This window comes from Cupressus sempervirens, chromosome 4 (assembly GCF_028749045.1).
Source record: "Cupressus sempervirens isolate cs-2001-9-10 chromosome 4, ASM2874904v1, whole genome shotgun sequence".
In the NCBI taxonomy this organism is placed as follows: Eukaryota; Viridiplantae; Streptophyta; class Pinopsida; order Cupressales; family Cupressaceae; genus Cupressus; species Cupressus sempervirens.
This window is the reverse complement of record NC_143121.1, coordinates 805,646,851-805,670,263: the sequence shown is the minus strand read 5'-3', so window position 1 is coordinate 805,670,263 and position 23,413 is coordinate 805,646,851. Positions and strand designations below refer to the sequence as shown.

The window sequence follows — 23,413 nt, the reverse complement described above, 5'->3', positions numbered from 1 at the left end:
GACTAGTATGCCTTATTCTCCATACTCACAAACTTTATGTAACCGGTGAGTAAGGTTGACTGCTATAAAGAGATAAGAAGAGTACTTAAGCCCGGTCAACTATTTGCAGCATATGAGTGGTGTATGACTGACTCTTTTGATCCAAAGAATGAAGAACACCAAAAGATTAAGGTTTGGACCCGCCCAAATGAAGTTTGTCTGTTTATTAAATTATGGCAGAATCATTTAGAGTTCGAGCATAGTACTTCCACAAGAAACTAGTATCTCTGATTTTTGTTGTCATAATTATTTAATGACAGGCAGAGATTGAACTTGGGGATGGGTTGTCTGACATCCGTACCACAAGTCAGTGTCTAGAAGCTCTAAAATCTGCTGGATTTGAGGTAATATTTATGATACTTATTCCATAAACATTAGCATAACTGGTACAAATACCAGGTCGTTACTGTAGACAGTAAAAACTGGTTGATTAGGACATTTAGTGATCCCTGATTTAGGTGCTCCATTTCAATTTGTTTAAATTATTTTGTCCAATGTAGGTTGATGCTTTTTAGTTTCAACATTGAAACCCGAAGTGTCATACTTGGTTGGCATGTTCATTCTTATAGCCTTAAGTTCATTGACTGTAATTTAAAAAAAACTTATGTCGAGACTTATTTTTTAGATGCATGGTGAGGAAGGATTTCTACATTGAAAATTTTTATGAGAATTCCTAGGTTCAACAACTATGTCTTTTCCAGGGTTTATAGCATCTCTTCTTTTGAGCTTATGCAAGTGACAAAGTATGAGAAGGGTAAACTTTAGCAACAGCTATTGCTTTTGTTATTATTGGATTGGTCATTGTTTTCCTTATCTTATATGTATGTTTATTTTACATTGATTCCTTTTCATGTACCTTTTTATATTGATTTAAGAAAAAAGATCACACGTAAGGGTGCATCTATAGCTAACTACTTAACATCTAGAGCCATACTAACAAAAAGGTTCACATTCATTCTTAAACATATTAAATTGTACATCACCATAGCCACCAGGGTAGCCTCCAAGAGAAATCCCAATTAGCTCCAAAGGACCTGCTTAGCCATCAAAGCTAGCCTCCAAGAGCAATCCAAAAAAAATTCCACTATTCAAAAGGGTGACAAGAATCATAGTCCATCTTGCAAAAAGCTTTTCCCAAACCCATACACAGGGTTTCTGAAGAGCATAGAGAATAGCCCAAGTTTCCATATAATTGTTAGAATGAGTATTTAAGGAAGTAGAAAAGAAAAACCAAATAGAGCTTAAATTTCCACAACCAGTACCACCAATTCCTGTTAGACTTGGATTACCCCTTGAAGACCCATATGTATTGATTTTAAGGAAATCATTTGGAGGGGGAGATCACTAACCTAAATGGTTCACTTTCTTGACTTGCTGAACTCTGGGACCAAACCTGTTTTGTGAATAAAGAGAAAAGGACTGATCCAAGTGATTAGCAATGAGGAGATCCAAAGAAGTAAGAGGATCCTCATCACATAATTTAGCCTAACTAGTCTCCTTTAACATACCCCTTATTTATGCCAAACTGGAACAACTTCCTTTAGCACATTTTGTAACATGTGGCAATTTCTTTACAACCAGACTTACCAGAGGATAAAAGAGTATCCCATATCCAAAGTAGCCAAAAGAAAAGAAGTTGCAGTAGGGTGTCTACCCATACTACTCCCAAATTCAGTCAAAGGGGCATAATGAAAAAGGTGATCTACTCATACCTCCTTACTAGTGCAAAAAACACAAATGGAAGGCCCATAAAAACTCTTTCACAGATATTCTCCAAGGTGAGGCAATTATTTTGACTCAAGAAGCATAGCAATAAATCACACTTAGGCCAACCAAACTTTCCAAATTATTTTACATCTAGGTAATTCAAAATATCTTCCTTTCCGCAGCTCCAAAAAATGATAACCAAGCCTAGAAGCATGCTCACCTTTAAGATTGTGTGCCCAAGAAAAAATATTCAGATCTTCCAAAACACTATATAGTCTATCTGCCAAAATTGAAGTGCTTTCCCTATTGTCTAAAAATGTCATCTAGGCCAAACTTTAAGATCCTTCCAACCATGGAGCAAGGATATTCTAGAGGAGTGACAATACTTAAAAGTTAGCCACCTTGGACCACTCAACATCCAAGAAGATATAATGAAAGGGTTGAAGAAGAGGAAAAGAAGAGATAATGGAAGGATGATTATCCTATTGTGTCCATTTGGCCCTTTGTGGTTTTTGAGATTTCTTTGTAATTCTGATGTTGGTCCCTTGGAGTTCCTCGTGTTCCAATTGAGAAGCAATGAGTTTGGCTAGGCCTACAACAAAGATTTTTTTCCAACCCTTGAGCATTTTAGCTTTTGAGTCTTTCCCAATAGAACTATGAACTTGGGTAAAAGTATTGAGTTAGAAGCCCTTCTAAAAAGGTAGTGTGAAAGAGCACACAATTCAAAATCCAATATAACAATCACAAAATCATTCATGTCTCTAGAGAAATGAGTAGAAATCATTAGGGTTGAGAATATTCAAAATTAGAGAAAGCATGGATAAACATGAGAGTCCACTAAGTAAGGGAGGGTTCATCAATCTCAACTCATCAATACATAAAAATTGAAAATGTGAGAAATTGGTGAAGTACTGAGAAAATGACACTATCAAGGAAATCCCTTAAAGTTCCAAAACCCGCCCAACATCACAAATTACGTAGTGTCACAGAAAGACAAGAGAATTTGAGAAATCTGTCAACGTATTCTAAAAGTGCCAACGTCACAAATTACCAATGATATGGAAAAAAATTTAAGCTAGTAAGAACCCTCACCCACCATGAGTGCAAACACATGAGTGACATGGAAATGATTTGGACCTTCAAAACCTCTTAACAGTGTGAAAATTTCTCATCAATGAAATATTCAAAGTCTGGGACTACTTTCTTTATATGTTGTTGTTCTTTAGTCACCAAAAAAAGATGCAACATGGTCTTTCAAGCTTTAACTTTGCATATGTGGAAAAGTATGTGTATAGGATATAATTGGAAGGAGTTTAAGTAACCAAGAAAGAAGGATTTTAGGCAAAACCAACTCTTCAAATGAGGGAGAAACTCAAAAATGGAATTTTCTGGGAGCATTGCATATGGAGGATGGCAGGAAACACTTGGGATATAAAATGGGCATTTGAGCTCAAAATGTGTGTTTTTATGATGGAAGAATCCAAAAATGGGTTTTTGGAGGCTAATAATATGTGTGGACAGAAAGCTCTTAGCTTTAAAAATGCATAGAAAATGGGCAGCATAACATATGCTTATAATCAATTATTATGTTTTTATCATAAGCAAGCATGCAAGCAACGACCATCATGATTTTTTTGTTATATGGCAGAAATATAATAAGCATGCATTAAGTGCATGCAAGCATGAAAGTGAGCTTTTTGGATACAAAATCATGTTGCAAAATCAGCTTGCTTTCCTTGATAATTTTGTTCAAGAACTTCTTTTTAAATCCAAACTGCATATGCAAGCAAGATGAAACATTTGCATCTCCAACTTGGACAAATAAGACAGAAGATAGGAGCACATCTCATAAACAAAACAAATACAAATCAGAAAATGAAATGAAGATATTTGCAAACAAAAATAAAAGAACAAACATATATAGAACTTTACCCTATGAAATTCACAAGAAATCTTACCTCTTGTCCACAAAAAGAAAAAGAAGAAATCTTTTTAAATCTCGATGGAAAATCTGAAACAAATTAAGAAGATTTTCGGATTTGAAATGATTGAAGCAAAGAGACATAGATTTCTAATCTTGACTCAATCCTCTAAAATGAATGCATTTTAGAATCAAGATTCATTGCTTGCCAAGTGTGGGAAGTTGGAGAATCAAAATGCACAAAAATAACAACCATATTCACTAAAACAAATGTTGTGCAATGACAATTAAAAATGGCATCTAGGGCATTAAAAACAACTTGAAAAGAATGATAGACAAGCTGCAAATGATAAATAATACCCAAGAACTCACCTTTGATAGCAAACATTTGGATTTGATGGAAGAAAATAGCAAAAAATGGGAAGTTTTTTGGCAAAAAATGCCCTAAACAGGCTATTTTGAACACAAATCGTTGTGTTTTTGCTCTCAAAATCGTTGCCAAATGACAATGCATCAAAAATACTAAAGTATGAGGAGAGATGCATTTTTTGCAAACAAGAATACATTCAAATGGCCAAAGAAATCACAATGAGCGAAAACATGTGTTTTGGTTAAGAAAACATGTTTTTTTCTTCCTAAAAAACATCACTTATTTCTTTTTAATACTAAAGGCACTTTTTCATGTCAATAACATGTGTCATTGAGTCAAAAATGGTCATCATATGCATTTTATGCCCAAACACAAGGTAAAACAAGTCAAAAATGGGTTTCTTAACTTCAAAAGCCTGTACTTTTGGGCATAAAATCACCACCACCTTAAGTGATTTTGGTTAAAACACACTTTTTGGAGGGGTAATAATGTATTTTTGAATACCAATAACACATATTTGGTCTTTTAAAACATAAAAAGCACATAGCATATGTGTTATTGGGTTCTAATAGCCTCTCTTTTGTACTTTTAAGTCATAACCCAAGCTAAACTACATTAGAAATAGGGTTTTTAAGATGCATGCGCATGTGTTATTGAGTTCAAATTTCCCACTATAAGCCTTTAACTAAAAAAAAATGTTAATAATAATAAGATTTCAATATGCATTTGCATATAGAAAACCCACTTGCACATGTTAAATGACATACTTTTTATTTAACATATGTATTGCATATAAAACCCACTTGTATGCGTTTATGACTTAGATTTTTATGGGTAGTGGGTTTCTAGACTTGGATTTTTATGGGTAGTGAGTTTTTAGATTTAAATTTTTATGAGTAGCGGGTTTTTAGCAAGTGATTTTCATCAAATGATATTCAATTAGTAATAAAAGCCCCACTTAATTGCATTAAAAGTATCTCATGTAATTATTTTGAATATGTAACTATACTTTTCAATAAAGTAATGTGAAAATAGACTTAAAAGGCCATTTTCATTAAAACATTAAAAACTATGGTCAAATCAAATCAGAATGAGTTGAAATTTGAAAATGGGGGTCAAAAACCACCTTATATATTAATAATAATTTTATTTTAGACAATTTCCAATGCAAAATCCATTTCTAGAGGATTTTTAATAAATGTGTTGTTAGCCTAAGAAACCCCACCTTTTCCTTCATAACTTGAGCTAGACAACTCTATTTGATACCTAAGATAGCTCAAAATGAGTGGGATTCCAAGGGATATTAACCTAAGGGAAAACAAGATTAAAATAACAAGAAAGGTAAAAATTAAGAATAAACTTGAATATTGAAAAAAATCAAGTGCTTGCACCCAGAGAAGAAAAACTTGTTCTGACAAGCATTTGCAGGGATTAACTTGATGGAAGCCTTAAAAAAGAGCACACAAACAAGGCTTCATAAAGTACAATTCAAAGATGACAAACTGTCTTTATGACACTTTATTAATGTGTTGAAACAAAGAGGATACACATACAAATCCATGAGAAAATTGTGTAGGGTTGCTTCAATTTTGTGATGCCAAAATTGAGGACAACATCATCATGTTTCAAACTTTCATGAAGCACATTTTCATTTTGTAATTTAGTAATTTAGTGCAATGATTTTCATTAGAATCATGAACCTAATAAATGATCAAGTATTACTGTATTTAAATTTTCAATGTTTATCTTTGGCATTACTATGAGTATGAAATGATTTAGTTTTGCAATTATATATACTTTTTTTTTTTCTTTTTTTCTCTTTTTTTTGTGTGTGTGTGTGTGTGTGTGTGTGTGTGTGTGTGTGTGTGTGTGTGTGTGTGTGTGTGTGTGTGTGTGTGCACGAACCCATACGAATCATAATAAAAAAAGAAAAATTACGAACCCCACGTGCTAGGTTATCGTATCCAAACCAATCCCAAAACCCAAACCGGTAACTTGGGTGATCATAGATGGTGAATCTAATGAGAACAAAGGGAGTACAAAAATTGTTGACAAATTACAGCTTTCTTGCATTCCAAATAGACCCGTGAGGATCCACAAGGTTGAGTGCAGACCCTGCCCAACCCAATGCAAATCTGAGCGGACTGAGCAGGGGCCCATGCAGACCCATGAGAACCCACTATCCAACTTATAAAGTGGACCTAAAAAATTTAAAATGCATTTTTTTAATTTTTTGTTCTAACACTAAAACAACCCAATGAAGCCTCCAAACACACATATATTTCACATTTTCTCTCTCCATCTTGCCAGTTTGAATTGAAGTGATTTTATTTTACTTGTCGCTACCAAAAATCCAACAGATGATTATTTTGATAATCCCTATGATGATTGATGAACACTTTGATGATTGATGAGCATTGAACATTAAATCATGTTTTGAACTTTCATGAAGTATATTTTTATTTTGTAATTCAGCAATTTAGTGTAATGATTTTCATTAGAATTGTAGACATAGATCAATGATCAAGTACTATTGTATTTAAAATTTTAATGTTTATTTTTGGTGTTGCTATGAGTATGAAATGATTTAGTTTTACAATTATGTATATTTCTCTTTTTTTTGTATAAGTAATGCATGTATATTTTTATATATATACACGCAAACCCATACAAATCATAATGAAAAAAAATCACAAACCCACATACTGGGCTCTTATGTTCAAACCTAGACCAATATCTTAGGTGATCATAGATGGTGAATCTAATGAGAACATAGGGTGTACAAAAATTGTTGACAAATTATAGCTTTCTTGCATTCCAAAAGTGTTTAACCCCTACAAAGTTTTTTGGTTAAAAAGAGTCATAATATCCTTGAGGATAAATCTTGGCCTACTATCTTCAAAATTGAACCACATGTGGATGAAAAGTTCTATAATGTGGTATCGATGGATGCATATCATGTTTTTTTGGGTAGACCTTGATAATATGATATAGATATGATCTATTAATAGAGAATACTTATGAGGTTCAACATGACAAAGAGAAAAACACTCTTAAAACCATGGAAAGAGAGAGAGGAACGTTTGAAGAAGTTATTAAAATAATATTTTATTATTTATTTAATGCTCAATTGTACTTTATTGTAATTTTAGGTGATAAGATTGTCTCTAATCTTATCTACAAATTCTTAGAAACTTTCTTATTGTATAAATATTGTAAGCTTATTTATTGAGCGTCTTGGCTCATTGTTGATACATAAAATAATTTGCCAATTACTTGCATAATATGATACTAGAGCCTCTCTTTTTTTTTGAGAAATTTATAATTTCTCAAATAAATGAAATTTGTGTCTAAAATTTTGTGAAAATAGGTTTGATTTGTTTGTAGAAAATCTGCCAAACCTTACTAGGGTTTTTCTTGTGAAAAATCTTTGCAAAATCATGGGCAAGGAAATCGTGGGTTTCAGCTATTTTCTCTCTACAAATCCCTTCCTTTCCTAGTTGTTTTTTTTTCAGTCTGCCACCTATTTTGGTTGCTAGGAAAACTAGTTATGCAACTCATGCATTATTTTCAAATGGAATTTTCTGCTTTCTTTGGTTGCATATTTTATCTTTACATGGCTCCATTTTGCAGACATTTTTTTCCTGTGATTTTTTTCTTGTCGATCGTGTCTTTTGTTTGAGTACTATTTTTGTGCCTCAGACCCATGTTCATTTTTGTGCGTCATCCACCTTTCCCAACTCACATGACACCATAAAAACTCCCTACAAATCATGGCCTTCATTTTTTGGGGGCATTCAAACTCTTCTCTGGTATTTTTCAAAGTTGTCTAGGGTTCTAACAACCCTGTAGTGTTGATTTCTGGCCAACATTTTTTTATTCCACCATTTGTTACAAATCAAATCGGTAATTTTTAAGTTTTTAAAAAATAGCTAGGATTTCATGTGAAGCTCTCAAATTATTAGTCATTTTGGAAAATATTGTAGACACTTGGGGTTTTTGAGATCTCATATGGGTTGTTGTCAAAATTTTCTAGGTATTTTGATTTTTATGCCTTTGATTTCCATGTCGATGGAATTTTATTCTGATTTCAAATTCTTTCTAGGTTTTTTGACATTTCTCATGGGTCTTGTCCAATTTTTTGGGTCTTCAAAAATTCTCTCTTGAAATTCATGCCTTGATTTTTGTGCCAACAATATTGAAATCTATACGTGTCTCAATGCATTCAAATTCGTGCATATAATTTATGCAATCATCATCTTCATAGTATCTTGTTTTTTATGTCTCAAAAAATGTGAAGATGGCTTCATTGACCAACATCATGTTGGAAGCTAGTCAGCGTTTCAATGGCAGAAACTACAACACTTGGAAGCACCGTATTATGACCATTTTTTAATATTTTTGCCTTGATAAGATCATCTTGAGCAGCCTTCTGTTGGAAATTTGGCTAGGTTAGATATTTTGATGTTGTCATTTATGGAAACATATTAGTCATATGAAGTGGGTAGAACGTGAAGATGAAGATATGACAATTATACTTAGAAAATTATCTAAGTGTTGTGGAGTTTATTAGGCAGAACAAATAGAGTTTTGATTGGCGAGCTTCATAGGCATATTATAGATACATACAGAGTTAGGTATGGCCATATTATGACCATTTTTTAATATTGTTGCCTTGATAAGATCATCTTGAGCAGCCTTCTGTTGGAAATTTGGCTAGGTTAGATATTTTGATGTTGTCATTTATGGAAACATATTAGTCATATGAAGTGGGTAGAACGTGAAGATGAAGATATGACAATTATACTTAGAAAATTATCTAAGTGTTGTGGAGTTTATTAGGCAGAACAAATAGAGTTTTGATTGGCGAGCTTCATAGGCATATTATAGATACATACAGAGTTAGGTATGGCTACTTGAGATTGTGATGATGACATATGCGAGTGTGCAAGACTATACGGATTGTATGGACTAAGTTATTATAATTTTACCAGTCATAGCAGTGTACAGGCAGAACAAAGCATAATGAGGAAATGGATATTTTGGGTTAAGGGATTATTTTCTTTACCAAAATAATTACTTAATTAATTAGGGATGACATCCTAGATGTTAACCCTAAGTGGGAAAAAGTTAATTTTGTATTTTTGTAAAGTGTATAAGGCATGAAGTTCGACTAGTCAGATATTTGTAAATTATCAAGGTATAAAGGAAGATTACTAAATGCCAAGTTATGTGTAAGTTGTGTGAGATGTATTATAATGTTTTCTGATGCAAATTTTGATGTATGATTAGAGAAATGTGAATTTTGTGATAAGCAACAAAGGCAATATCCGATAGAAGATATCAACAACAGTGTAAATAGGTTTTTGTATCTATCTCTTTGTATTGAAGAACAATACTGTACATTGCATGTTTGGCCAGTGGGCTTATCTTGCATACATTTTGTAATTGTATATATCAAATCCTAACAAGGTTGAGGCTTCTAACAAGGCCTAGTCCTCAAACAAGGACCAAGACACTATACGGATGTAATAGACTCCTAATAGGGTCAATATCTTTCACAAGATACTTTTGATTAGTGGATCATTTTATGGGTACCATCCGGGCCATCGAGGTTTTCCCTTGGCTAAGGTTTCCCTAGTTAACAAAATATGTTGTTATAATTACTTTATTGCATGGTTATGTTTATTGTTCAACATAGTTAGTTTGCTTTCTTATGCAAGTTATAAAGTTGTTATAGATATCTAGTTTTGGGTGAAAGTTTGTAAATATAGATTCACCCACCCCCCACCCCCCCTCTCAGTATTTCCTATTGCTAACACCTTCAACATCAAACTATAGTGGATCTTGATGAAGCGAAGTTTGATGAGTGCAATTGTGAAGTTTTCATGCTCATTAAACTTTTCATTACAAATGATCAGCTTCCACAGGTCCCCTTTGGGAAATTAGCTGCTGAAAATTTGGGAACATTTGAAAGGCTTGCATGAAACCTCTAATAAAACTCATGCGTACTTTTTAAAGAATCATCTTTTCTCCATCATAATGGATGAGAGAATTTCCTTATAGGAGCATCTGATGGAGATTAAGGATGTTTGTAGTCAATTGGAGGAGATTGGTCGGAAGATGGAGGAAGAAGACATGGTGATTATCACTTTGAAGAGCCTTCCAAGGTCTTATGAGCATTTTTTTGAAACTCTCAACATTACTTCCACGAATGTTGATCTGAAGTATTCAAGCTTCTATACCAAATTTTTGCAATAGGACCGTTGGAAACAATAGTTTGGTACTGGTTCTTCTTCATCTTCTACACAGCAACCTTTTGCAACACACTTGGCTAAAAAAAAGGGAGAGGTCAGCCTTCACTACAAAAAGGCTCAGATCAACCTTGGGAAAGTTCTAAGGAAAAGAACATGCAATGTAATTACTATCATAAATATAGTCACATGAAGAAGAATTGTAGTCATTTATTGGCTTCTAAACAAAAGAAGTAGGGACGGTCTTAGCAGAAAGCACATGTTGTCGAGCACACTAAGTAGAAAGAATGTCTTTTACACCTTTGTGGCTAAAATCTCCACAAATCATGTGAAGTCTTCTACCTGGTACATTGACTCAAGTGCTTCACGTCACTTTACTCATCGATGTGACTAGTTCATAGACTTCTCTCCATTCACTGACTTAGTTATTTTCACAGAAGAATATACAGTTATCAGTAAGGACATTGTTTAGGTACATTCCATTGGGAGGGATCTCATATTACTCATTGTGTACTATGATCTTGGCATGGAACTAAATATTCTCTCAATCAATCAGATCATGTTGAATTATCCTTAGTTGGATGTTGTCGTCATCTCACACAAGTGTTCGATTGTTGATTAGGAGACCTATCATACTATAGTTGTTGGCATTGAGGACCATGGTCTTTTCTGACTTGTAGGTACCGATGATTCTCTAAAGTTAACCATGGTAGCTAGAAGTTCTTCCATCACCAGTCTTTGGCATTAGCAGTATGGGCACTTAGATGTGCACTCTCTTAGTTGGCTTAGGAGAGACTTGTAGCTAGTTTTCCTAAGATCCAAACTCAGCAGCATGGTGTTTGCGAAGCTTGTTAGGATGGGAAGCAACATAGATGGTGACTCATGGCGAGCCTCTAAGGTACTTCAGTTGGTTCATGTTGATATTTATGAGCCAATGCAAACACCTTCTATTACCAGTTGCAAGTATTTCTTTCTTTTTGTTGATGATTTTAGTTGTAAAATGTGGGTGTACTTTCTTAGACAAAAATCAGATACTTATATTGTATTTCAAAAGTTCAAGGACTTGGTAGAAAAAGAGTTTGGTTATTTTGATTTCAGTCATAAAATTTGGGTGTCTTTCTTAGACAAAAAATCATATGCTTATATTGTATTTCAAAAGTTTAAGACCTTGGTAGAAAAAGAGTTTGGTTATTGTATAATCACTCTTAGATCATATAATAGGGGGCACTACATTCTCCAACTTTTGTGATACACATGATATAAAATGTCAATTAACCACACTCCACACTCCTCAGCAAAACGGTGTCCTAGAGTGGCGCAATCATACAATTGTTGAGATGGCCCATTCAATGTTACAACACAAGAGTGTTCCTAATAAGTTTTGGGTAGAAGTAGTTTTCACTACAGTCTATCTCCTTAATAGGTCCACTACACAAGTTGTTAAGGGAAAGACTCCAGAAGAAGCTTGGGCTGGTCACAAACCTAGGATCAGTCATCTCAAAATCTTTGGCCTTTTAGCTTATGCATGGATCCAGATGCCAAGCTCTAAGTTGGATTCCAAGAGTCAAAAGCTTATGTCCACAAGGTACAGTGACAATAATAAGACTTATCGATTGATAGATGTATACATTGATCATCTTGTCATCAATAGGGATATTGTCTTCAAAAAACATGTGGATCTTTTCACCTATCCTCATCTATGCAGAATTCTGAGGATCGTCTTTTGAAGGCTTCTTATTTGGGTGTCCATATTTTTATAGGTCTACCTAATGGGAGGGATGATGTAGCTTTTGAGTTTGAAGATGCTCAACTTGAGTTTCCTCTAAATGATGGTAATCTTCAACCTGTTGAACCTATTCCAAATCCAATACTAGTTCTTGCTCCTACATCTGATGTCGATTCTTCTACTCTTCAACCTAAATGGTGGGATAAGACCATTGGTAATCTTCATCATGATGAGATCATTAAGGGTAGATCATCCAAAAATAAGAGAGAAATAGCAGCAATAAATTAATTTTGCACTCATGGCCAATATTCAAAGTGTTTATGAGCCTCAAACATATTCAGAGGCTAAAGGGATTCCTAAGTGAGAAAAGGTTGTGGAAGTTGAATTTTAGAGTCTTCAAAAGAATCACACTTGGGACCTTTCTGATCTTCCTTCAGGGAAGAAGCCCATTAGCTGCAAATGGGTGTATAAGGTCAAATACAAAGTTGACAAAACCCTTGACAAGTATAAGACTCGTCTCATTGCTAGGGGGTTCTCATAGAAGGAAGAAATTGATTATGAGGAGACTTTTTCTCCTATAGCCAAGATGAATACCATTCGACTTGTCCTTGCCTTATCAGCCTAGTTTGGTTGGAAAGTTCATCAAATGGATGTTAAGAGTGCTTTTCTCAAGGGTGAGTTGAAGGAAGAATTTTATATTACTCAGCCTCTAGGGTTCAAGGTTGTTAGTCAAGAACAAAAGGTGTGCAAACTGGTGAAAGCACTCTATGGTCTGTAACAAGCTCCTCGAGCTTGATACATCAAGATTGATAAGTACCTCACAAATCATGGCTATCAAAGATTGCCATCTAATCCTAATTTTTCTGTCAAATAGGTTGGTAATGAGATTCTATTGGTTCTTGTCTATGTTGATGATCATTTCTAGCAAAATGGAATAGTTGATTGGTGAGCTCAAATAGAGTCTGTGTAACTTATTTGACATGACAGATTTGGGACTTCTCCATTATTGTTTAGGTGTTGAGGTTTGGCAGATAGAGAACAGTATCTTCATCTCCTAGTCCAAGTATGCTCAAAGTCTTCTAGATAAGTTCCGAATGTAGGATTCCAAACTTGGCTCCACACCCATGGAAGAAAAGGGCTTAAGTTGTTAGCTAAGTTCAATTCACTTGTAGTAGATGAATCTTTGTTCAAGCAACTAGTGGGTAGTCTCATCTATCTCACTGCCACTAGAATTAAGCTTAGTTCTACAGTGAGCTACAATGAGCTACATTTCATGCTTTATGACAGCCCTTTAGGTTGATCATTTGGTAGCAGTGAAGTGTGTGCTATGTTATATGATGGGAACTTTTGATTTTGGACTCTTGTACACTCGGATTCAAGATCCTAGACTTCTTGGTTATACAGATTTAGATTGGGTAGGTTCAATTGATGATAGAAAATTAACATCTGGGTATGTGTTTAGTTTGGGATCTAGTAGAGTGACATGGACTAGTAAGAAGCGGCAAGTTGTGGCTCTCTCCTCAATAAAAGCAAAGTACCGTGGAGTTGTTAAGGTAGCTTGTGAAGCAATTTGGCTTCGACGGATACTTGTAGATATGTAAATATCTCAAGTAGGTCCAACTCCTCTATTTTGTCATAATTAAGGAGTTATCAAGAACTTGAAGTTACTACTAGAAGAAGGGAATGAGAATAATACCAAGACATCGCAAGCTCATGTTGAAGTAGAAAAATTTATAGGTGATTCAAAAGTTTAGTTTGAAGAAGCAAAGAAAATAGAAGAAGAAAACAGAAATCAGCTTAAGCTCAAGGAGGAAAACTATGAAAAACTTGAGGCTCAAATTGTTTCACTTAGAAAGATAAATATTCGACACAATGGAATCATGTGAAGATAAATCAAATGAATTTCATGTCCTTGGACAAGGTCATTGCCTCATAACAGTTGTCAACTAACAAAGGTGGAGTTGGTCTTGAAGAAGGTCAAAGCACTAAGTCTAGAAGAAAAGAATAGTAAAAGACAAATGTTAAGAAAAAAAGGATCAATTCAACATCAAAAACCAAAACTAATGCTTTCAAGAAGCCTCCTATCTCAAGACAAGCACATATGACAAGTTTTAAAATTCTAACTTTTATAGTTATTGCTTCTCTTGCAATTATTTTGGACACAAAGAAAGCTATTGAAAATGTTTGCAGGAAATGATTTCAGACTTATGAGAAAGAATTTTTTTTGCTACTCCAAGGAATTACAATGTTGTATTATAAATGTATCAACTTTGGTCAAACTACAAACTCTCAATCTCAAGGAGAGTTACAAGGAAAGTAGAGACTCGGTTTGGCTAGAAGAAGAAGGGACTTAAAAATAGGAAAGATCATTGTAGGACAACATAGGAAAGGTTAACCACTTTGGGGCTGAATTACTAGGCTTATGTTGCCTATATAACATGGTCATATGCAATGGTATGGAAAAGTGGCCTAAGTCAGGTGGAATCACATGCAAAAGACACAATAGGCAAAGTGTTGTGGATTATGTCATATGGTTGCAAGACTATATCGCAAGGATAATTAACTTTGAAATAGAGGAATGTCCCATGGAGTTAAAGTTTGACCATAACCCCATCTCGATAACAGTAGCCACCCACATTAAGGATCAACATAATGTCTCAAAACCTCTATAGAAGAAGAAGATGCTCCCGACTGACAAATTTTTAATGACACAAGAAAACCATATTATATTTCGAGACTCTCTTTTACAGATGTCTAAAGTTCAAGGAAAGTATCTCAAGTCTAATAAACAACAATCTATGGACAAGGATAATCTTGTTATTACTATCATTAAAGCCTTGGAGGAGTGTAAAAGATCTAAGGCCACAAGAAAAGACAATAACACTTTTTCGGCCAATCTGTGGTTTGATCAGGAGTGCAAAATGGCAAAAAGGAGTTGGAAAAAGAACATGAATAGAGAAAGTAGAAAGGAATATGATCAGCTGATTAAAAAGAAGAAACAGGAGTATGTGAACATTAGAAGGATCGAGCTAATTAATCTTGGTAAAAGAAGCCCTAGAAAGCTTTGGAAAGAGCTTTAGCAGAGAAAAGCATAGATAGAGAACAACATCGTAGGAACCAAATAGCTAGAATATGCCAAAACCCTCTATGAGTGTGATGTGGAAGAACATAGAACCATGGTAATCGAGACTACAAGTGACTTATTCAAATAGAAGGATATTATTCAAGGCAGAAGGAGGTTAGTTGTGGGTAAAGCTCAAGATATAGATGGGCTACAAGATGAATATTTAAAGTGGGGTGCTGAAACCCTAGCACCACACATCACTAAGATTTTCAACAGTGTCAATAGAGAAGGCTTCCCTATAAATTGGACAAGTGTGGTGATTCCACTCCACAAAAGCAAAGACATAAACAACCCTTTTAATTACTGAACTATCATGATCAATCCACTCTTTGGAAAGTTATTTGGTAGCATGGTAGAATAGAAAATCAGCAAATGGGCTGAAATAAAAGGCAAAAGAGAAAAAGGGCAAGCAGGCTTTAGACCAAAGCACTCTACTATAGATCACAACATCATTCTTAGATATTTGATAGAGAAAATTTGGGACACTTAGGGAGCCAAGGCTTTCTATTATTTTGTGGACTTCAAAAAAGCATTTGACACAGTGCCACGTAACAAACTTTGGGACAGAATGGAAGAGTTGGAAATTCCTAAAGAACTTAGGTCTATTGTTCATAGATTTTATGAGCAGGTTAAAGCTAAAATCAAAATGATGGAAGAGCTATCAAAAGATTTTGGTAGCAACATCAAGGTTAAACAAGGGTGTCCGCTATCTCCAACACTATTTAGGCTTTATATTGACAAGCTAGAAGAATGGATAAACAAGATAATGGTAAGGGGGTATAGGTGGCTCACTTTGAGATAAGATTGCTCTTATATACAAATGATCTCATCATACTTGCTAGAATGGCTAAAGGTTTGAAAGAACACTTGAAAGCTCTAGAAAGTTTTTCCATGAGGTGGGAATGCAAGTGAAGACTAGAAAAATCAAAGTTATGATCTTCTCGCTGAAAAAGAATAGGAGTATACAAGACGAGTTCCTGTTTGCAGGTAACCCTCTTGAGATTGTGGAAGAGTACAAATGCCTGTGCATAGATTTTCATAACAAACTCAATTGGGATACATGCAGATTAAAAAGGATTCAAGGGGGCTAGAAGGCATTATATTCTCTACAAAACATGTGTAGGAACACAGAATTATGAGATTGGATAGCCACAAAAACTCTTTTTGGTTTGCTAGTCACTCTAGTTATTCTATACGGATGTGAAGTTTGGGGCAGTAGTATGTCTGAACAAAAATGGCAACAGGTAGAAAGAACTCAAAAATACTTCATCACATACAATCTTAAAGTCAAGACCATGGTACCATATGAGATGTTATTGGCTAAGATGGGTTCCTTTCCATTAGAAGCCATTACATTGGTCCAGATGCTAAGCTATCTAAAGAAAATCCAAGGCCTAGAAACACATCGCGGGCCCAAGCTAGTTGTAGATGAAAAAATTATCAGGCAAAAAAGCACATGGATGAAGCAAAATGACAAATGGATGCAAAAATGGGATATCAACATCCATACTTGCTCGGATAATATTAAAGAAATAAAGAATTTTGTCATGGAAATTTTTTGCAATATTCTATAGACAAGGCACATGGGGTAGAAAAAATTAATTACATTAAAGAATTTAACCCCACTTCTAGTCATGAGGAAAAGGCCTATATAAGAGCACCTATTAATTGGAGAGCAAAAATACTAATAGCGCAACTTAGAACTACTTCACACCAACTTTGATGTGAAACTGGTAGATGGAAAGTTCCAAAGAAAGAGTGGGCAGACAGAACATGTTTATTCTATAATATGGGAGTGGTAGAGATGGAGCAACACTTTATCAAAGATTTCTCGGCATACAGTAACATCAAATCTGGTTATATAGAGATATTATGCAATAGGGACTTGAACTACTTATTCAAGGAGGATCAAGTGGAGAGAACAGTGGCTTTGATTATCAAACTTCAGTAAACAAGAGCCAAGTTAACCAAAACTCTGTAGAGTCAGCTAAATACATCTTTGACAAATAATTTTAGAGATTTCAGTAGCCCAACTTCTAAAGGCCATAACTCTCAAACCGTTGCTCTGATTGGCTATTATAACCACTTTTTGGAAACACCAACTGCTGATCTACAAGCTCAGAACTGTGCAAGCACCCTTCTATTGAGTTTTCGGACCTCAGCTGAGCACTCTAAGGCCTCCAATGGTGAGCCTGAAGATTTTTCTACAAATTTTTCCATTGAAAATCCACAATATGTTCTCTGATACTTAAGTTGAAGCAATGAGATATTTATGGTAGGCTTATAACTCTAAAATGAACCTTCTTGTAGAAAATAAGAACATTTCAAGCTCATATGAAAAACTTACTAAAAATAGCAAGTTCCCATAAATAGTAACCACCTTGTCTACTAGTCCTTATTAAAATAGAAAAGACTGAAAATAAAATATTTTTGTGTGATGCAAGGTTGCTCTTACACCTAGGATGCTCCTGCACTAGACACCCAAGGTAATTTGAGAAGTGACTTCCTCACGTCTCAGGTGTTCAGAGGAAAACCAAGTTAGTTTATCTCCTCCTTCACTAGCCATGATGAATCCTCTACTAGCCTCCCTTTCCATTTGACCAGATATTTCTCATAAGTTTTGTTCTTGGTACTTTTTCCAATACGACTATCCATTATCTCCTCAATCTCCTTTGTAGCCGAACTAGCTACTAGAATACTCCACTGCACTTTTGCAACTTCATCTCTATCACCTCCTTCATAATACTCTATCAAATCTAAAATATTAAATACTGGTGAAATATTCAATTCAACAGGTAACTCCACTTCATAAGCATTTCCAAAATCATGTCTTTTCATTATCTTGCATAGTCCAAACTTCTTCATCTTTAGCTTATTATATGTACCCACTGGAATATGCTCTTTTCTGAAATGAACCATGACTTCATCTCCAATCTAAAATTCCTTATACCTCCTTTTCACATCTACCTTAGCCTTATACTATGTATTAATCTTTATAATGTGCTTCCTCACCTCCTCATGGATGTTCTTCTAATGTTCAGCAAATTCTTCTGCTTCAGCACTACTTATCTCTCCTTTATCTAACTGCCTCAATTCAGAAGCATTTCTGAGACTACTCCCATATATAATCTGGAATGGTGATTTACCAGTACTCCTAGTGACCGAATTATTATATACAAATTTTTCCTTTGGTAAAATCATATCCCATCCTTTTGGCTTGTCTCTAACCAAACATCTTAGCAAGTTTCCCAAACTGCAATTCACAACTTTTGTCTGTCCATCAGTCTATGGATGATGTGATGAACTGAACTTCAAATCTATCTTCAACATCTTCCACAATGAACACCAGAAATACCCAACAAATTTGGTATCTCGATCTGAAACTATACTCTTTGGCAAACCATGTAGTCTCACCACTTCTCTGAAAAACAACTCTGCCACATGAACAACATCACTAGTCTTCTTGTAGGGAATAAAATGTGTCATCTTTGAAAACCTATCAGCCACCACAAAAATAGGATCATGCCCTCGCTGCCTCCTCGGTAATCCAAGAAAAAAATCCATGCTGACATCCTCCAACGGCTTCTCTGGTATAGGTAATGGCTAATACAACCCCATATTCTACTTCATGCCTTTCGCCATCTGACATACTCTGCAACTTTGTAAAAACTTCTTCACATAATTCTCAAAAACCAAAGAAATGGTCTTATCTCTGCCAAAATTTCTAACCAATCCTCCACTATGCTTCTCCTTGATGAGATTCTCTCTCATTGAACTTCTTGGAATGCACAACTGGCTTCCTTTGAACAACATACTATCCTTGATTATGAAATCCAATCACTTTATCCTATCAAGTGTAATAGGTTCTGTACAAGCCTTCCATGCTTCACCAAAATCAAGATCGTCTAGATACAAAGTATTGAGTTCCTTGAACCCAACCACCTTTATCTGCATTTTTGTCAACAAAAGTTGTCTTCTACTAAGAGCATCTACAACTTTGTTAGACTTCCCACTCCTATGTTTCAAAAAAATGTATAACTCTGCAAAAACTCAACACACTTCAAATGCCTTTGGTTTAGTTTTCCTTGACTATTCAAATATTGCAAAGCTTGATGATCGATATACAAAACAAACTCCTTAGGAAGAAGATAATGTCTCTACTTCTTCAATGTTTGAACTATAGCATAAAATTCCTAATCCTCAACAGAATATTTTCTTTTTACATCATTCAATTTCTCACTGAAATAAGCAACAGATCTACCTTCTTGGCTCATAACAGCCCCTATCGTAGTACCACTAGCATCACAGTCTACTTGAAACACCTTGTTAAAATCTGGAAGTGTTAAAACAAGTTTCCCAGTAACTTTCTATTTCAACAAATTAAAACTCTTATTTTCTCCTATAGTCCACTTAAACTCTTTCCTATCCCCTCTCATTGTTTCAGTCAGGGGTCCCCAAATACTGCTAAAACCTCTTATGAGCTTTCTGTAACAACTAGCAAATCCATGAAAAGATCTTAGCTTTGTCACACTCCTTGGAGTAGGCCATTCAAGGATAGCCTTCACTTTCTCTGGGTCAATTTTTAGACCTTCTATCGAGACTACAAATTCCAGGTATACCAACTCCTTTACAAAATTACAGTGCTTTAGGTTTATCAACAAATTTTCTTCCCTCAACTTATCAAACACCTTGCAAATATGAATCAAATGCTCCTCCAATGTCTTACTAAAGATCAAAATATCATCTAGGTAAGCAATGAAAAACTTACTCAGAAACTCCTTCAATACCTCATTCATGAGCCTCATGAAAGTGATTGGTGCATTGGTTAGCCAAAAAAGCACGACTAACCACTCATATGTAGTCCTTTTGTCTTGAAAGAAATCTTCCACTCATCAACTTCTCTAATACGAATTTGATGGCACCCACTCTTCAGATCTATCTTTATGAAATACTTAGCTCCACTCAAACAATCCATAATATCATCCATCATTTGCAATGAAAATCTGTACTTGATTGTGATCTTGTTGATAGCACAAGAATCTATGCACATCCTTCATTCTCCATTCTTCTTTGGTGCCAATACTACTGGTACAACACATGGACTCAGACTCTCTTGAATCAACCCCTTCTGCAACAACTCATGAATGTGCCTGTTCAATTCTTCACTTTCTATCAGTGTCATTATGTGCACTGCCTTGTTTGGAAAATTGGCTCATTGAACCAAATCCATTTGGTGACTGATCTTCCTCATTGGGGGCAATCCATCAAGTACATTATCTGATAAAATATTAGAAAACTCTCCCAACATATCTACAACTTTTGCAAGTACTTCCTCTACTTCTTCTTTACTATCTTTTGGAATTATAGAAAAAAACACATGCTCACGCTTCCTTTGAGAAACTCTTTTCCATCAACAAAACATATTTTGGTAGCACTACATACTTTTTCTTCTTTCTCCTTCAACGGCTTCAACTTATGTTTCACTCCATCCTTGGTCAAAGTGTACCTATTTGCTCGCCCATTGTGTACAACATGCCTATCAAATTTCCATGGCCTAGCCAACAACATATGACATATGTCTATAGGTATGATATCACATAGTACCTCATCCTGGTAGCTTCCAATCTTGAACTTCACTGAGCACTTCTCGTTGACCATGACGTTGTGGTCATCTTGCACCCAAGCAATACAGTATGGACATGGGTGTTTTTGTCTCTTCAGCTTCAACTTTGTGACCATCATTTCTAACACCAGATTTTCAATACCCCCACCATCAATAATCACATCGCAACACTTATCCTCACATCTGCACCTTCAGCAAAACAAGCTCCTCCTTTGATCAGGTTCATTCTCACCACTCAGTAGGACTCTTTTGTTAACTAGGACTTCTACTCTTTCAGCATCTTTAGAATGTGATGATATAACATATTCATCAACATGTGCAACTTTGGCCTGGCCTTCTATTCTTTGATCTGTCCTTCCTTGACACTGGGTACATTCAAATGCTCTATACCCTTCTTCTCCAAAGTGAAAACATTTTCCATGGAAGCCTCATCTTCCAAATCCTTGTCCTCTTCCTCTTCCTCTCTAATCTCTATTGTTCTAATCATGGAAACAATTGGGAATTGTTTCCCCTCTAGTTTTGATAGCTACTTCTAGTCTCATCCTTGTTCTTCTGATCATCATTATGGCCTCCATAAGATTGTTTGCCAGATCTTCCACCGCGACCTCTTTCGTTATTCTTGTTGTGAAACTTCTTGTTTAGTTTCTCCTCAACTCATAGGGCAAACTAGTATGCCTCCTTAATACTATTCATTCAAACCAAACTCAACTCATCCCAAATACTTGGCCTTAACCCATTAAGATAACGGGCCACTTTCTCCTTATCAGCATCTACATGGCCAGTTCTAATGAGAACTCAGTAGAACTCTTTGATATAGTCTTGAATAGATTTTTCCACTTGCTTCAACCCTCACATTTTCTTCAATAGATCAAGCTCATAATCTACAAGAATGAATTATCACTTCAGTTTAGCTATCATCTAATCCCATTTGGTTATTTTTTCCTTTCCCTTTCTATTTTGCTCCAGTTGAACCTCTTGCCACCAGATCTTTGCATGTCCCTTCAATTTTACCTTCACAAACTTAACCCTATCAGGATCATCAATATATTCATACTCAAAGTACTCCTCCAGTTCATTGATCCAATCGATCAGCTCCTCTAGGTTAAGTTTTCTAAAAAATGTGGAAACCTCAAACTTGGGTCTTTTTCCAATCTTGGAGATGGCCCTAAAAAGCATCTCTTCCTCTCAGTTTAGAACTACCTCTGCTTCGGTATTTTCTTCTCCTTCATCTTCATCCTTGCTTTTATCTCTTATGGGAAGATTTATTCCTCTATGCATTTGTTCTTCCACTGCTTGCATTTGTCTTTGGAGGGCTAGGAAACCCTCAGGTGTAACACCTACAGCTCTTCTGCCATGCTCTCTTCGTGGAGGCATTTTCATACTTCTGCTAAAACCTTAATGTAAACTGCCTCACAATTGGCAATTTGCAAACCATGGTCCTGGTGCGAACTACCTCACAGTCAGTCATCTATCCACACACTCAAGAATTCTAGCTCTGATACCACTTGATGAAGGGTGCTCCCCTTAAAACCATAAAGTCATAATAGAAACAAAGAAACAACAGAAAATGCAAGAACAAAATATGGACTTCTTATTTGCATCGCAAATGTGGAATTACAGAATTCACAAGTACAATATGCTAACCCACATGAGCAACTTCATTATAGTAATCTGCAAGACTAAGCTGCAAACTATCACCTAGAGTTGTCCTAGACAATGTTTGGGCCTTTCTTAAATAAGCAATTTTATGCCTCTTGATAAGGTTCTAGATGCTCAAACTTAATACCTAAGGCTGAAAAACCTTACCAATACATATAGAGTTAGCTAAATACATTTTTGACAAATTATTTTTAAAAATTTTGATAGCTCAACTTTCGAAAGCCATAACTCTTGAACCGTTGCTCCGATTGGCTATTATAACCACTTTTCAAAAATGCCAGCTTTTGATCTACAGGCTCAAATCCATGCAAGTGCCCTTTTGTCAAGTTTTTGGACCTCATCTAGGCACTCTAAAGCCTCCAATAGTGAGCATGAAGATTTTTCTACAAAAAAATTTCCATCAAAAATCTGCAATAACTTCTCTGATACTTAAGTTGGAGCAATGAGATTTTTATAGCAGGCTTATTGTTAGGAATAAGGTGTCTCAACCTTGGATAATTCCTATTCTTATTATTTGTTTTGTAAAATGTATTTCTTGCAAATAATTTTGATGTGTCGGCATCTTGAATTGTGTATAAGGAGATCATAGCTAAAACGGTTATGATGGATTCCCATGACATGTAAGAGCTATGTTAGCAAAAAGTTTATTGTTGGTATTGTGACCTACTACTGGAAGTCTTCTGTTGTCGCTATTGAACTTGCATTGCAAGTGTATTGTAACCTTGTGTTGAAGATAATACATTGTGCAGGTTCTGGAGGGGTGGGGTTGTCTTACCGAAAGGTTTTTCCCCACCAAAAAATCTTTTGTGTTATGTGTTTCTTTCTCTATCTATTTTCTTTATGCTTTCTTGGCTGAAATATTGTTGTTTACATGATATTGAATCTGTAAGTGTAAAATATTTTAATAGGATTTGCACCATACTTCTCTTAAGAGATTAGTGTAAGAAGTTGTTTCTGCACCTAAGTTTCCTTACACTTATAACTCTAAAA

The 23,413-nt window shown here is 35.2% G+C and overlaps 1 protein-coding gene across 1 annotated transcript in view; it reads left to right on the top strand.

Moving 5' to 3' along the window:
• LOC149563843 (cycloartenol-C-24-methyltransferase-like) overlaps positions 1 to 23,413 on the top strand; it is a 200,084-nt gene that overhangs the window by 161,024 nt on the left and 15,647 nt on the right. Inside the window, exons 9-10 of the mRNA XM_089828252.1 lie at positions 55 to 171; positions 300 to 383. Coding sequence (XP_089684378.1) covers positions 55 to 171; positions 300 to 383 — 201 coding nt within the window. The remainder of the gene's footprint in view (positions 1 to 54; positions 172 to 299; positions 384 to 23,413) is intronic.